This window comes from Homarus americanus, unplaced genomic scaffold (genome assembly GCF_018991925.1).
Source record: "Homarus americanus isolate GMGI-L3 unplaced genomic scaffold, GMGI_Hamer_2.0 scaffold46583, whole genome shotgun sequence".
Lineage (NCBI taxonomy): Eukaryota > Metazoa > Arthropoda > Malacostraca > Decapoda > Nephropidae > Homarus > Homarus americanus.
In genome coordinates, this window is record NW_024731675.1 from 1,421,276 (window position 1) to 1,434,148 (window position 12,873).

Here is a 12,873-nt window from a genome sequence, read left to right on the forward strand (position 1 = left end):
ACACACACACACACACACACACACACACACCTACACACACACACACACACACACACACACACACACACACACACACACACACACACACACACACACACACTGCACACACACACACACACACACACACACACACACACACACACACACACACACACACACACAGACACACACACACACACACACACACACACACACACACACACACACACACACACTCACCACAGTAAACTTCAGGAACAAGTCTCCTCTGACAAAGGATTCTCAACATAGGAAGGCCCTCAGCTGCCACCATCAGCTCGGTCCCTGGCTCTATAACTCTACCCTTGTGGTTTACTGATAGCTAGAGTTCGTCCGTCCACGTAGAGACACTTCGAAACCCGCACAGTGATCTCGACTAAGGTGATCTGTGGAGTATAAGTTAGGTGATGTGTGTGTGTGTGTGTGTGTGTGTGTGTGTGTGTGTGTGTGTGTGTGTGAGTGTGTGTGTGTGTGTGTGTGTGTGTGAGTGTGTGTGTGTGTGTGGTGTGTGTGTGTGTGTGTGTGTGTGTGTGTGTGTGTGTGTATGTGTGTGTGTGTGTGTGTGTGTATATATACAACACTTGAACATCATTAATTAAACCTAAGTATTTTAAATGAGTCTGACCTGCCCTTAATTACTCTATTTAGGCTTTAAATCACCTAAATCATCCTGACTTGACCTTAAATACCCCCAAATAACACTGATTAACCCCTAACCACCCAGAAATGACCTGACTTGACCTAACCTGACCTTAAGTACCCCCAAATAACACTAATTAACCCCCAATCACCCCCACAAATAACCTGACCTGACCTGACCTTCATCTCCAGGTGTAGGTCAAGGCCCTTCCTGACGTAGGTGTGATGTTGTTTCTCCTGCAAGATAATGATGACGTCACCTGGCTCTTGACCTGGCTCCTGGTCACCCTCGCCCTTCAAGGTCACCCTCGTACCGTGGCTCATCCCTCGCTCCACGTGTACCTGTAACGGGTCATCACAGGTCAGGTCACAGGTCATGGTATAGAGGTGAGGTAGACTTGTAACAACAACAACAACAACAACAACAACAACAACAACAACAACAACAATAATAACAATAATAATAATAATAATAATAATAATAATAATAATAATAACAATAATAATAATAATAATAATAATGATAATAATAATAATAATAATAATAATAATAATAATAATAATAATAATAATAACAAAGCTTAATATAACACACCTTTAACTAACTGACACACAGACTGACAGAGAAGTGACTGTTACCTGAGTGATCTTGGTGTCATTAACTGTACGAGCACCCTGACAGACCGTACACCTGTCCGCTTCAGAAATCACTCTGCCAGACCCACCACAGTTTGAACAGGTGCCGTGCATCTCAACCAATCCCGGCCCGAGTTGTTGATACGTCAGCTGTTGGGGGGGGTGTGGTGGTGACTCTTTATCTCACTATCTCTCACCTGTAGTTCTCTTTATTTTGTACACTCGTCAATGTAGGGAAATTAGCAAAATAAGGTCACAGTATTCTCTCTCTCTCTCTCTCTCTCTCTCTCTCTCTCTCTCTCACCTTGACCCCCTTGCCATGACAGGGGACACAGTTCTCGGTAAAGGCGTTCTCCCTGCCGCCCCTGCCACCACAGCTCTGACAGGGTCGTTTTCTATCCAATTTCAATTTTCTTCGCCCACCGACCATCAGCTGCTCTAAGGAGACGACCAGACGGTGTTCCATAGGTGGAGGTTTGGTGTGTTGTCCCCTGCTGCCACTCCCACCGAAGCCCCCGTTCCTGAAGAAGTTGAAGCCTCCACCACCACCTTCTTCATCATCATCATCGTAGATATCTTCATCTTCGCCGGGCATTCCTCCGCCACCGCCGCCGAAAAACATGTTGAATATATCCATTGGGTTTCTAAACGTGCCTCCTGCGCTGCCAGTCTGTTTAGAGAGGTGAGTGTTAGTAACTGTTTATGAGTGACTGTTGACTATCTAACTGTTTATAAGGAGGTAGAAAGGTGTTAAGTAACTGTTTATGAGTGACTGTTGACTATCTAACTGTTTATAAGGAGGTAGAAAGGTGTTAAGTAACTGTTTATGAGTGACTGTTGACTATCTAACTGTTTATAAGGAGGTAGAAAGGTGTTAAGTAACTGTTTGTTTATGAGTGACTGTTGAGTGTACATTTAACTGTTTATAAGGAGGTAGGAAGGTGTTAAGTAACTGTATCTAACTGTTAACTGTACTTTACTGAACTCATCATATATTGTACATATTACAGTCATAAATACACACTGAACGAACATAATTAATGATACAAATAAAACTCACTTAACGAACACACTCACTTAACATAAATTCCTCACTTTACGAACACACTCACTTAACATAAATTCCTCACTTTACGAACACACTCACTTAACATAAATTCCTCACTTTACAAACACACTCACTTAACATAAATCCCTCACTTTACGAACACACTCACTTAACATAAATTCCTCACTTTACGAACACACTCACTTAACATAAATTCCTCACTTTACGAACACACTCACTTAACATAAATTCCTCACTTTACGAACACACTCACTTAACATAAATTCCTCACTTTACGAACACACTCACTTAACATAAATTCCTCACTTTACGAACACACTCACTTAACATAAATTCCTCACTTTACGAACACACTCACTTAACATAAATTCCTCACTTTACGAACACACTCACTTAACATAAATTCCTCACTTTACGAACACACTCACTTAACATAAATTCCTCACTTTACGAACACACTCACTTAACGACTGACTCTATACACACCTGCTGCACTGCCTCTACACCACCCTCATCATATATCTGCCTCTTCTTGGGATCACACAAGACTTCATAGGCCTGAGAGATCTGTTTAAACTTATCACCTCCTTCAGGATTCTTATCAGGGTGGTACTGTAGAGCCAACTTCCTGTATGCCGACTTGAGTTGGTCGGGAGTGGCGTCGGGTTGAACACCAAGTCGGTCGTAATAGTCTGTTTCTTTAACCATTTTCGTCGGGTTAATCTCGTCGGGTGAGTCTCGTCGGGTGAGTCTCGTCGGGTGAGTCTCGTCGGGTGAGTCTCGTCGGGTGAGTCTCGTCGGGTGAGTCTCGTCGGGTGAGTCTCGTCGGGTGAATCTCGTCGGGTGAAGTTTATCTTGATTTATAAAGACAAATAAATACTCATAGTGTTTAACATTTCACTATACCACTGTAGTTCCTTACTGTATAATGATTAACTAAAAAAAAACAATTAATTATCAAACACTCGAAATTATAGCCAGGAAATACGATTAATTAGAGAGAATTTTGATTTTTCTGATTATTTTTTTCGATTATTTTCCGATTATTTAGAGGTGACGGTATTTTGGGTACTGATGCCCGGTTATATACCCACTGGATGGTACCACAACACTCTCTCAGTACCCAGTTGGTGCCCACGAGTGCCACAGTGCCTTGCTAGGGTGCCAACGTTAGCAAAATACCCACAACTGCTAACTTTAACGAGGAAAAGCCAACTTGATAGCGATTTCCTGCTGAATATAGCGATTTTACCTGATTAATATAGCAAAATATATCCTACCCGAGGCTATATTAAACTACTGAGATATAATATATAAAACTATATCATTATATAATACCAATAATATAATTAAAAGTTATAGAAAGCTATTTATAGAAGAAATAACAGCTGTGATGTGTTTCTGCTATATTTAGCTATTTAGTGGCGGTATTGGCATCACTGTGTAGGAGGGAGGGGGGGGGGGTTAGTGGCACTGGGGCAGGGGTGTAGTGCCGCCATGGCTCCCAGGGCTAAAATAAGACCAACACGCCTTCACTACCACAAGACTTCGCCTCTCTCTCTGTCTCTCTGTCTCTCTCTCTCTCTCTCTCTCTCTGTCTCTCTGTCTCACTCTCTCTCTCTGTCTCTCTCTCTCTCTCTCTCTCTCTCTCTATGGTTGTAGATGAAGGAATTAATAAGGGGGAAGGAATTAGGTGTAAAATGCACACATGCACAGTTGAAGTATTATAAAACAAGAGAATATATTAACTAAAGGGATAAATATACAAGAAAATGGATAAATACAATAATATGAGAGGAAATACATTCAATAAAAACCTGAAAACAATAGTAATAATAATAATAAGATACTTTAGGCAGGTTGTCTCTGGTTCAATTATAAAAACATAAATGAAATATTAACACGCCTAAATAAACTGAATAAAAGCCTAAATACACTGAATAAAAGCCTAAATACACTGAATAAAAGCCTAAATACAAAAATAAAACCCTGAAGACAATAATAATAAATATTAATAATAATAATAATAAGATATTTTAGGCCGGTTGTCTCTTCCTCATAGTAAACAAAGATGGCGCCTCGAGTACCAGACGAGATTGATGTCTTTACGGCTCCTCACTCCCGTATGAAGGAACTGGTCAACATATACACCCAAAAGGTCAGTTAATAACCCTAATTAACCTTTAATCTAATGACATATCCATTAATTAACAACAAATATGGCGGACATGACGAGGAAAGGAAAAATGATGGAATTTTTTTATTTCCTATTTTTTGACAGTTGTTTATTTGTTTATTTTATTGGACATGACAGTTAGTGGTTGTTTGGTTGGGTGGTTGGGTGGTTGGGTAGGATTGTGGTTGTCTTGTTGGTTAATGATGTTTTAAGGTTATTAGGTCAAGGATGTGAGGTGTCAAGGTGGTTAGGATCCCGTATGAGGCTCCATTACCCTCTACCAGGCTCCACTACCCTCTACCAGGCTCCACTACCCTCTACCAGGCTCCACTACCCTCTACCAGGCTCCACTATCCTCTACCAGGCTCCACTACCCTCTACCAGCTCCACCACCCCACCAGGTTCCACTACCCCCACCAGGCCCACCACCCCCCACCAGGCTCCACCACCTCTACCACAGGCCCCACCACCCCACCAGGCCCATACCCCACCAGGCTCCACCACCCCCCACCAGCTCCCACCACCCTCTGCACAGGCCCCACCACCTCTTACCAGGCTCCACCACCCCCCCACCAGGCTCCACCACCCCCACCAGGCTCCACCACCCCCACCAGGCCCACCACCCCACTCAGGCTCCACCACCCCCACCAGGCTCCCACCACCCCCTACCAGGCCCACCACCTCTACTCGGCCCACCACCCTCTACTAGGCTCCACCACCCCCACTAGGCTCCACCACCCCCACCACCAGGCTCCCACCACCTCTACCAGGCTCCACCACCTCTACCAGGCTCCACTCACCCTCACTGTGGCCCACCACCCTCTGCCACCAGGCCCACCCACCCCACCAGGCCCCACCACCCCCCCATCCAGGCCCCACCCACTCCCCACCAGGCCCACCACCCCACCAGGTGGCCCACCACTCCCCACCAGGCCCACCACCCCTTTACCACAGGGCTCCACTCACTCCACAGCTCCAAACCACCCCACCAGGCCCACCACCCCACCAGCTCCACCACCCCACCAGGCTCCATCACCCTCTACCAGGCTCCACCACCCCTACCGGGCTCCACCACCCTCTACCAGGCTCCACCACCCCCTACCAGGCTCCACCACCCCCTACCAGGCTGAGTTTAACAGATGGGTCAGCTGATAACATTAACCTCAGCTGTATAATAATCTCTTGTATAACATATATCTTATATTACCCGAAGGACAATTACCCCAGACAAATTTCACCTAACGATTAAACTTCCAAAACACCAAGGTTAAGTTAAGTTAAGTTAGGTTAGGTTAACATCCTCTGTTCCATCAAGATAAATTCCCCAAACACCGAGAATCACATTAACCTCCTCCGTTCCGTCAACAGATGCAATGCGTGGACTTCCGGGACGGGCCGGAGGTTCTCTCTCTCCTCCAGGATCTCAACTCAACGCTGTATGAGTTTAAGTCTCATGAATCTATTGAGAACATCTTCATCATGGACCAACTCAAGAACAGACTCAAACAACGGCAGATAATAAACTCTGCCGTCTGTGACTGCCACAACGATAACAGGCTCGCTGATGTGAGTTATAGCCTCTGTAATTATACACCCAGTTTATTTACCTGAAGATTATACACCCCAGTTTATTTTACCTGAAGATTATACACCCCAGTTTATTTACCTGAAGATTATAGACCCAGTTTATTTTACCTAAAGATTATACCCCAGTTTAGGTTAGGATGATTAATCTTACGGTGAAATAAACTAGCAGGGGCAGATCCAGGAATATCAAAAGGGGGGTCGGGGGGCTCCAAGAAGCTGCGGGTGGGGCAACATGGCGAGCACAGCGAGGCCAGTTGGACATTTTGAGGCCATGTGCACTTGAGGCCACCCTGTTGGACATTTTGAGGCCATGTGCAGTTGATATTAGGAGATGCTCTGAGGTCAATAGGAATTACTTGTTACTATATAAAAATACTTGAGTACAAAACTGTATTAAAGAAAAAGTACTGGAATTATCTGATTGAAGGGGAGGTCAGGACCCCAGGACCCCCCCTTAACTAGGGTGTCTTAATCTTCATGTAATCCATTTATATCCGTCATAATTGAAGACCAGAGTGTAGGATTATCTCAGACTTTCACTATCTTCTGTATATAAATCACTATCAGTTACACTATACTTTGAATTATTATTATTGTGTTTTATGGTAATTAATTAGTTCAACCTACAGGTGGTTCAGCTGGTGAGAACGGGGACACAGGTGAGAGAGAGAAGCATCGGTGAACGGGTCAGTTTTGGTCTGAAGCTTCAAGAGACTTTTGAGGAATTTGTCCGCAACTTTCTGCCGCACATGGAGGAGGAGGAGCAGGTGTTTCAGGTGAGTCTCTCTCTCTCTCTCTCTCTCTCTCTCATGGTGGGTTATACAGTATCAGGAAGGCAGTAGGTCTGATTGGTCTTAAACAAAGTGCAGAAAACATATTACAGTCTTAACCTACAGCAGCTTGATCAACATAACACAGTGACTAATGACCCGACCAAGCCAGATAAGGTGATATTGTCGTTAGGAAAAACATCATTGCTCGCTGACAATTCCCAACGAGGCAGAATTCGACGGAGATTGGGATTTTGTCACCAACGGCCAGATTCAAGGAAATGTTAATCTCCACCAGCAATATTTATCTAATGTACAAATATCACAAACTTTAATGAAATAACAGATGATATGAACAGTGTATAATTATGGTGAACAGTGTATAAATATGATGAACAGTATATAAATATGATGAACAATATTGAATGATGGAAATTCTTACATCAGTCCGAGCTAAGAGTACTACCAGATTTCTTCCCCCAGGCAGCACATGAGTCCCTTCACTATATAATGACTAGATGAAACCTTCCCAAACACACAGGATTCTATTGACCAGTTATAGGTGTATCTGAAGGTTGATCTTGCACAAAGTATAAAGTAATGAGACATTATCTGATAACTAATGAAAACTACATCTAATAAACTATACTATAGAGATGAAAGTCCATTATAACGATGATCACAAGTTGAACCAAATATAAGTTATATAATATACAATAATTGACTCATAACATAATTCGATATGTATTGTAAACCTAACCTAATTTAACCTTAGTCTAACCTAGCATAATTTAACTTAAGTCTAACCTAACCTGATTTAATTTAACTTATCTAATTTATGCTTATTTTAACTTAACCCTCCAGGTAATGTTAAGGTGACCACAAAATATGAATAAATTAAAAGAAAAAGTTATTGTTTGTTTGGTAATATTATTGTTCTCCACCAATAGCCGCTGTTGGTGGAATATTTTGACTACGATGAACTGAAGATCCTGAAGGAGGTCGTACTGAAGGAGCACGAGCTGGTGAAGGAGAGGCAGAGTCTGGAAAAGGCCCAGGAGGAGGAGGAGCCGGAGACCAGCGGCATCGTCAAGGACCTCAGAGACCTGGACTGGGACCTGTGTTCTCTGGCCGACGACGACTACTGCCGGGGCGGCCGAGACGTCACCCCAAGGGAGGAACCTTTCGCAGACGGCCATCACAGATACGCGCACCCTTCGCCGGATCCCCAGTACCTCGATGTTCCTCCCGACACATCACTCACGGAGACACTAGACGTCCCCTCGCCACAGATCCCCGGAGACGACCCCTCCCGAAGTCTACCCGCGGAGATTCTGGTCGAGATTTTCCAGTACTTGACGCCCCCAGACCTCGGCCGGTGTGCCCAGGCGTGTTTGTCCTGGAACGATGCGGCCTTCTCTCCATCACTGTGGACCGCGATCTACCCCGTCCAGTGGGCCAGAGGTTTGTAGGCTGGTCGAGACAAGTGAGAGTTATATACTATACTGTACACACACACACACCAAGCTATTGTTCCTTAAGATTAACCTAACCTAACCTGACCCAACCTAACCTAACCTTACCTAACTTAACCACCCAAGCTTATATCACTTTAAGATTATACATGCCAACTTATTTCACTTAAAGGTTAACTACCATTTTAAAAGATCAGAATCACATTAAAATATTCCACAGTCCCTAACAGTTAGTGGATGAGTGTGACAGCTTGGCCGCTAGAGCCATCAGCCGAGGCGGGAAACATGAAGTTGTTAACAGTCATATTTCCCGCCTCTGCTGACGGCTGTGCAATATTTCAATGTTATTCTGATCTTTTAAAATGGTAGTTTTAGCATAATGTAATAGTACTGCTACATAATTTGTCTTCGTATGCCCTATTGTGGGTAATAATAAGTACAGTATATATGAAATGTGTCCTCCAGAAGCGTCAATTTGCCACCAGAGTTTAACAGTTAATTCTTGTATAATATTTCTGATAAACTTCCTACTTGCTCATGTTTAAAATAATAAATGTTTGTATCTTTATATAATTTAGCTAAATATCTGAAAGGGTCATCCCAGCAATTATGAATAAACTCATTTAGAAATACATCATTACTTCAGGACGAAATTGGACAGATTTGCAACAGCCAATCAGCTAACTCTTGAGGAGGGGGCAGGGCATCTCTTCTCAGCCGGGAAAAAAATGCACTATAGGAACTTTGTTATGATAAGTTACAAGGACTTTATTGTGAGAAGATAAATAATAGTGAGTGTTTGTGTATTATTGGCCGAGGTGAACACATCTCCGCACATCTCCGCAGGTATCTGGAGCTCTGAGGATGTGGGGTTAAGTCTGGCACTGGAGGACGCAGCGTCAGATCACAGCCCCGGGAAGTGGGATGAAGATGCTGATGTTGATGAAGCCGAGGAGGAGAGAGACCCACTGGCTGATAAGGAACATTTTATACTGGAGAGGTGTGTGTGTGTGTGTGTGGGTGTGTGTGTGGGTGTGTGTGTGGGTGTGGGTGGGTGGGTGGGTGGGTGTGGGTGTGCCTGTGTGTTGAGAGAATAAAAACACCATTACAGACTGTAAGCCACACACACACACACACTGCTTTCCACTGTAGTTCTTCACATCAAATCACTAACGACCATCTGAAACATCTTGTAGTCATCAATATCATCATCCATCAAGTCATTAGCCATTCAGGAGGTCAGTCAGCTCTCTTATATAACCTTTATTGTAAACGCCTTGGTTAAGGACGTTCTGGTGACGAGCAAGTCGAAGGGAATGATTGAAACTCGCCTTTTGACGTATTCAATATTTATTGATGTGGTCAAAACCTGCAGAGAACAAGGCATTCATTAGTATTACATGGTGATCTATCTGATACATAATTAGTTTGTCTCAGACAATTTCATTTTAATTACAATTGATTATTAAGCATAGTGACATGATACAAAGTTCATAACTCTATTAATCTTAATTACATTTCATTCCGCATTGTCTCATTTCTCAAATAAGGCAGAAACGAGTAGGCATAATGTGTCCACAAAATTTCAGTACTGAGGGGTATGTCATCACTTTGGCTGTACTTACAATTGCGGGTTAATAAACCAGTATGGTGTTCCAAGGGACAGTAGTACTGTGCAAATTATTCCAGCACAAAACTCGGCCAGGATTGGGAGTTGGTGTTTACCACAGAGGGCTGGTGGCTGCATGGTCCTCACAGCATCACTTGAGAAGGCACTCTGCCTCATGGAGGCCAGGCGGCCACGCCACACTTTAAACCATACACTCAGCAGAATCAGGGCATCTTGTTTGTGCAGGTCACGTTGGGGAGGGGGGGGGGCCACGTGGTCCCAGGCTGATAGATTGAATGTTTGTTCAGGTAAGGCAACACCGGCACTGTAGTTGAAGCCAGCGGCGATAACATTTATAATCCAGTTTTAGTTAATGAAGAACAATAATACACAGATAATACTTTTAGTGGTTAGTAATGGTAGTCTGGGTGAGGTGTGGAGCGAAGTACTGTACAGTACACCACCATCATCACTTCTACACCACCATCATCACCACTCCCACACCACCATCATCACCACTCCCACACCACCACCATCACCACTCCCACACCACCACCAACACTCCCACACCACCACCAACACCCCCACCACCACCTCTTATAAGTAATCATTATTTGCAGCTTGGTTAACTGGGTGTTGCCGAGGGCCGGGGCAGGAGTGAGCACCATTGTGGTCGATGCTGGCCAGGGCATCACCTCACGTCTGCTGCATCACGCCCTTGTGTTGTGTCCTAACCTCACAACACTCTCCGCAGCCCACACACAGATTGACTGTTACTCCTTCAAAGGGTGAGTTAGGTGATACAAGGTGAGGAGGATAATCTTCAGGCGATCCAAACATTAGCTTCATAATTACTGCTATTATAGAGAAATAAATCACTGTTTTTGTCTTCAATTGTAAATAATTTTCAGGTTGTGGCTTCAAGGCAGCTTAAGGAGACTCTGCCACCTTGACCTTCAGGGTTGTGACATGATAGATGACCTCGCTCTCCATTACTTGGCACAGTGTGGGTCCTCAGGTCAATACCCCGGTTCAGATGTGTCCAATTACCCCGGTTCAGATGTGTCCAATTACCCCGGTTCAGATGTGTCCAATTACCCCGGTCCAGATGTGTCCAATTACTCCTCCACCATTGATGTCAACCGCTACTGTGAGGTTCCTGAGGTCATAAATTACTGCGACAGGAGGTGTAGTGAGGAAGAGGAGGAGGAGGAAGAACAGGAGGAGGAGGAAGAGGAAGAACAGGAGGAGGAGGAGGAGGAGGTGTGGACAGCAGAGGCCTACCAGTTGTGTGGGTACTGCAGGTGCTGGTGTAGCCACGTCGACGGTCTGCCTCTGAGGGCCAACTTACAGCCTTGGGAGAACAGTTACTCTGGTGGTAATCCTTGTCAGGTGGTGAAGAAGCGCCGTAGTTTAGGTAGAGGCCGAGGGAAGCGCTCCAGCTGCCTGACTAAGGACGCGACACGAGGGCACCCATCACGGAGAACGCTACCGCCCAGTCCTCCGTCGCAGCAGGTAGAGCGGGACATTGAGGAGATCTGTTGTTATCCCAGGAATTACACGTCTTGGCAGCCTCTCCCCGGGAACGTGTCGTATCGGCCTCAGGGGTCAGCCCGCGGCGATAAACAGACGTCGGGTAACTACACGCACGACCTCCAACTTGTCACACTCAGTCTATCCGGGTGTTGGCAGGTCACGGACGACGGCCTCCTCGCTATGGTCGACGCCGGACTACTGGACAGCCTGAGAAGCATCGACGTCAGCGGGTGTTATCAGCTGACGGGGGAAGGCTTGGAGACATTCGCCGACGCTTGCGCCAACCTCCGTCCCGAGAATCTCTGGTACTGCGACAACATCCAGGACGGACCTTACCCCGCGCTGGCCAACGGGTGCGCCAACCTCTGTAACCCAGTGAGAGTGTGTTGTCGTAGCGGCAGGTAAGCTCCCCTCGCGTTGCCCCGTGGAGCACGTGAATTGTTTGTGATACTTTGGTAGAATTAGTTTGGGGTAATGACGGTTAATACAGGTATGGTCCAGGGAGTATTGGGGCGGTACTTGGTAGTAATGGTAATACAGCAATGGTAATACATTAATGGTAGCAATGGTAATACAGTAATGGTAGCAATGGTAATACAGTAATGGTAGCAATGGTAATACAGTAATGGTAGCAATGGTAATACAGTGGTCCCTCGATTAACGAGCACAATCCTTTCTAGAAGGTTCCTCGTTAACCGAAAAACTTGTTAACCGAAATCATTGTTTCAATGGGTTTTTGGGTAATTGGTTCCAGCTCACCGAAAATTGCCTAAATTCAACAAAAAAGGTAGAAAAGTACACTTACTTTGAGGTGTGTATGTAGAAGGCTCCTGGATGATGATGATGGGATTTAGAATGGGGGTGGAAGAGAAGGAAGAAGAGAAGGCATTGGGGTGGAAGAGAAGTCACCCCATGGCGCCATTTCACCCATAAAATTTTAGCTCTCTTGGTGTAATTCAAGATTATTTTCTTTAAATCAACACTGCTCTGCATTATATATTGTCAATATGTAAAATATATTTCCAAATGGCCAATAATTTGCTTGGAAACACAGAAAAAAAGCGTTTAGTTGAAGAAAGTCTCAAGCAAGATGTTACCTCCACTAAAAGACACAAAGACTGATGCCTGTATGCTGTGTTGGCAGGCTGGATGGCGTGCCACAAACTAGTCACTTTACCTTCAATTAGGTTCAATAATTGTTAAAATGACTAAAAAATTTAATATTAAAGTTTTAAAATGATTGAATAGTATAAACTTCTTGATATTTAATAAAAGGGTAAGGAATTTAAGCCCTAGAACCGATTACTGTATTGGCGGACTAATACTACAGCTGGTGGACCGCCAAATGCAAGTTAAAA

General features: G+C 44.4%; 2 protein-coding genes across 3 annotated transcripts; one reads left to right on the forward strand and one right to left on the reverse strand.

Annotated features, from left to right (window-relative positions):
* Positions 1–201: 201 nt before the first annotated feature.
* Positions 202–3,521, reverse strand: LOC121867731 (dnaJ homolog subfamily A member 1-like). The gene is made up of 5 exons (XM_042367786.1): positions 2,849–3,521; positions 1,598–1,963; positions 1,297–1,443; positions 838–999; positions 202–404 (listed from the first exon to the last, which is right to left on the reverse strand). Exons 1-5 carry the CDS (start codon positions 3,068–3,070, stop codon positions 318–320), a joined length of 984 nt encoding a protein of 327 aa, XP_042223720.1. The 5' UTR covers positions 3,071–3,521; the 3' UTR covers positions 202–317.
* A 907-nt stretch (positions 3,522–4,428) lies between these two features.
* Positions 4,429–12,278, forward strand: LOC121867732 (F-box/LRR-repeat protein 5-like). 2 transcript variants are annotated; one of them, XM_042367787.1, is made up of 7 exons: positions 4,429–4,520; positions 5,907–6,104; positions 6,743–6,901; positions 7,846–8,359; positions 9,217–9,370; positions 10,600–10,767; positions 10,891–12,278. In XM_042367787.1, exons 1-7 carry the CDS (start codon positions 4,434–4,436, stop codon positions 11,918–11,920), a joined length of 2,310 nt encoding a protein of 769 aa, XP_042223721.1. In that variant the 5' UTR covers positions 4,429–4,433; the 3' UTR covers positions 11,921–12,278. The 2 variants fall into 2 exon arrangements, with proteins under 2 accessions (XP_042223721.1, XP_042223723.1); XM_042367789.1 differs by having other exon boundaries at positions 6,755–6,901.
* The last annotated feature ends 595 nt before the right edge of the window (positions 12,279–12,873 follow it).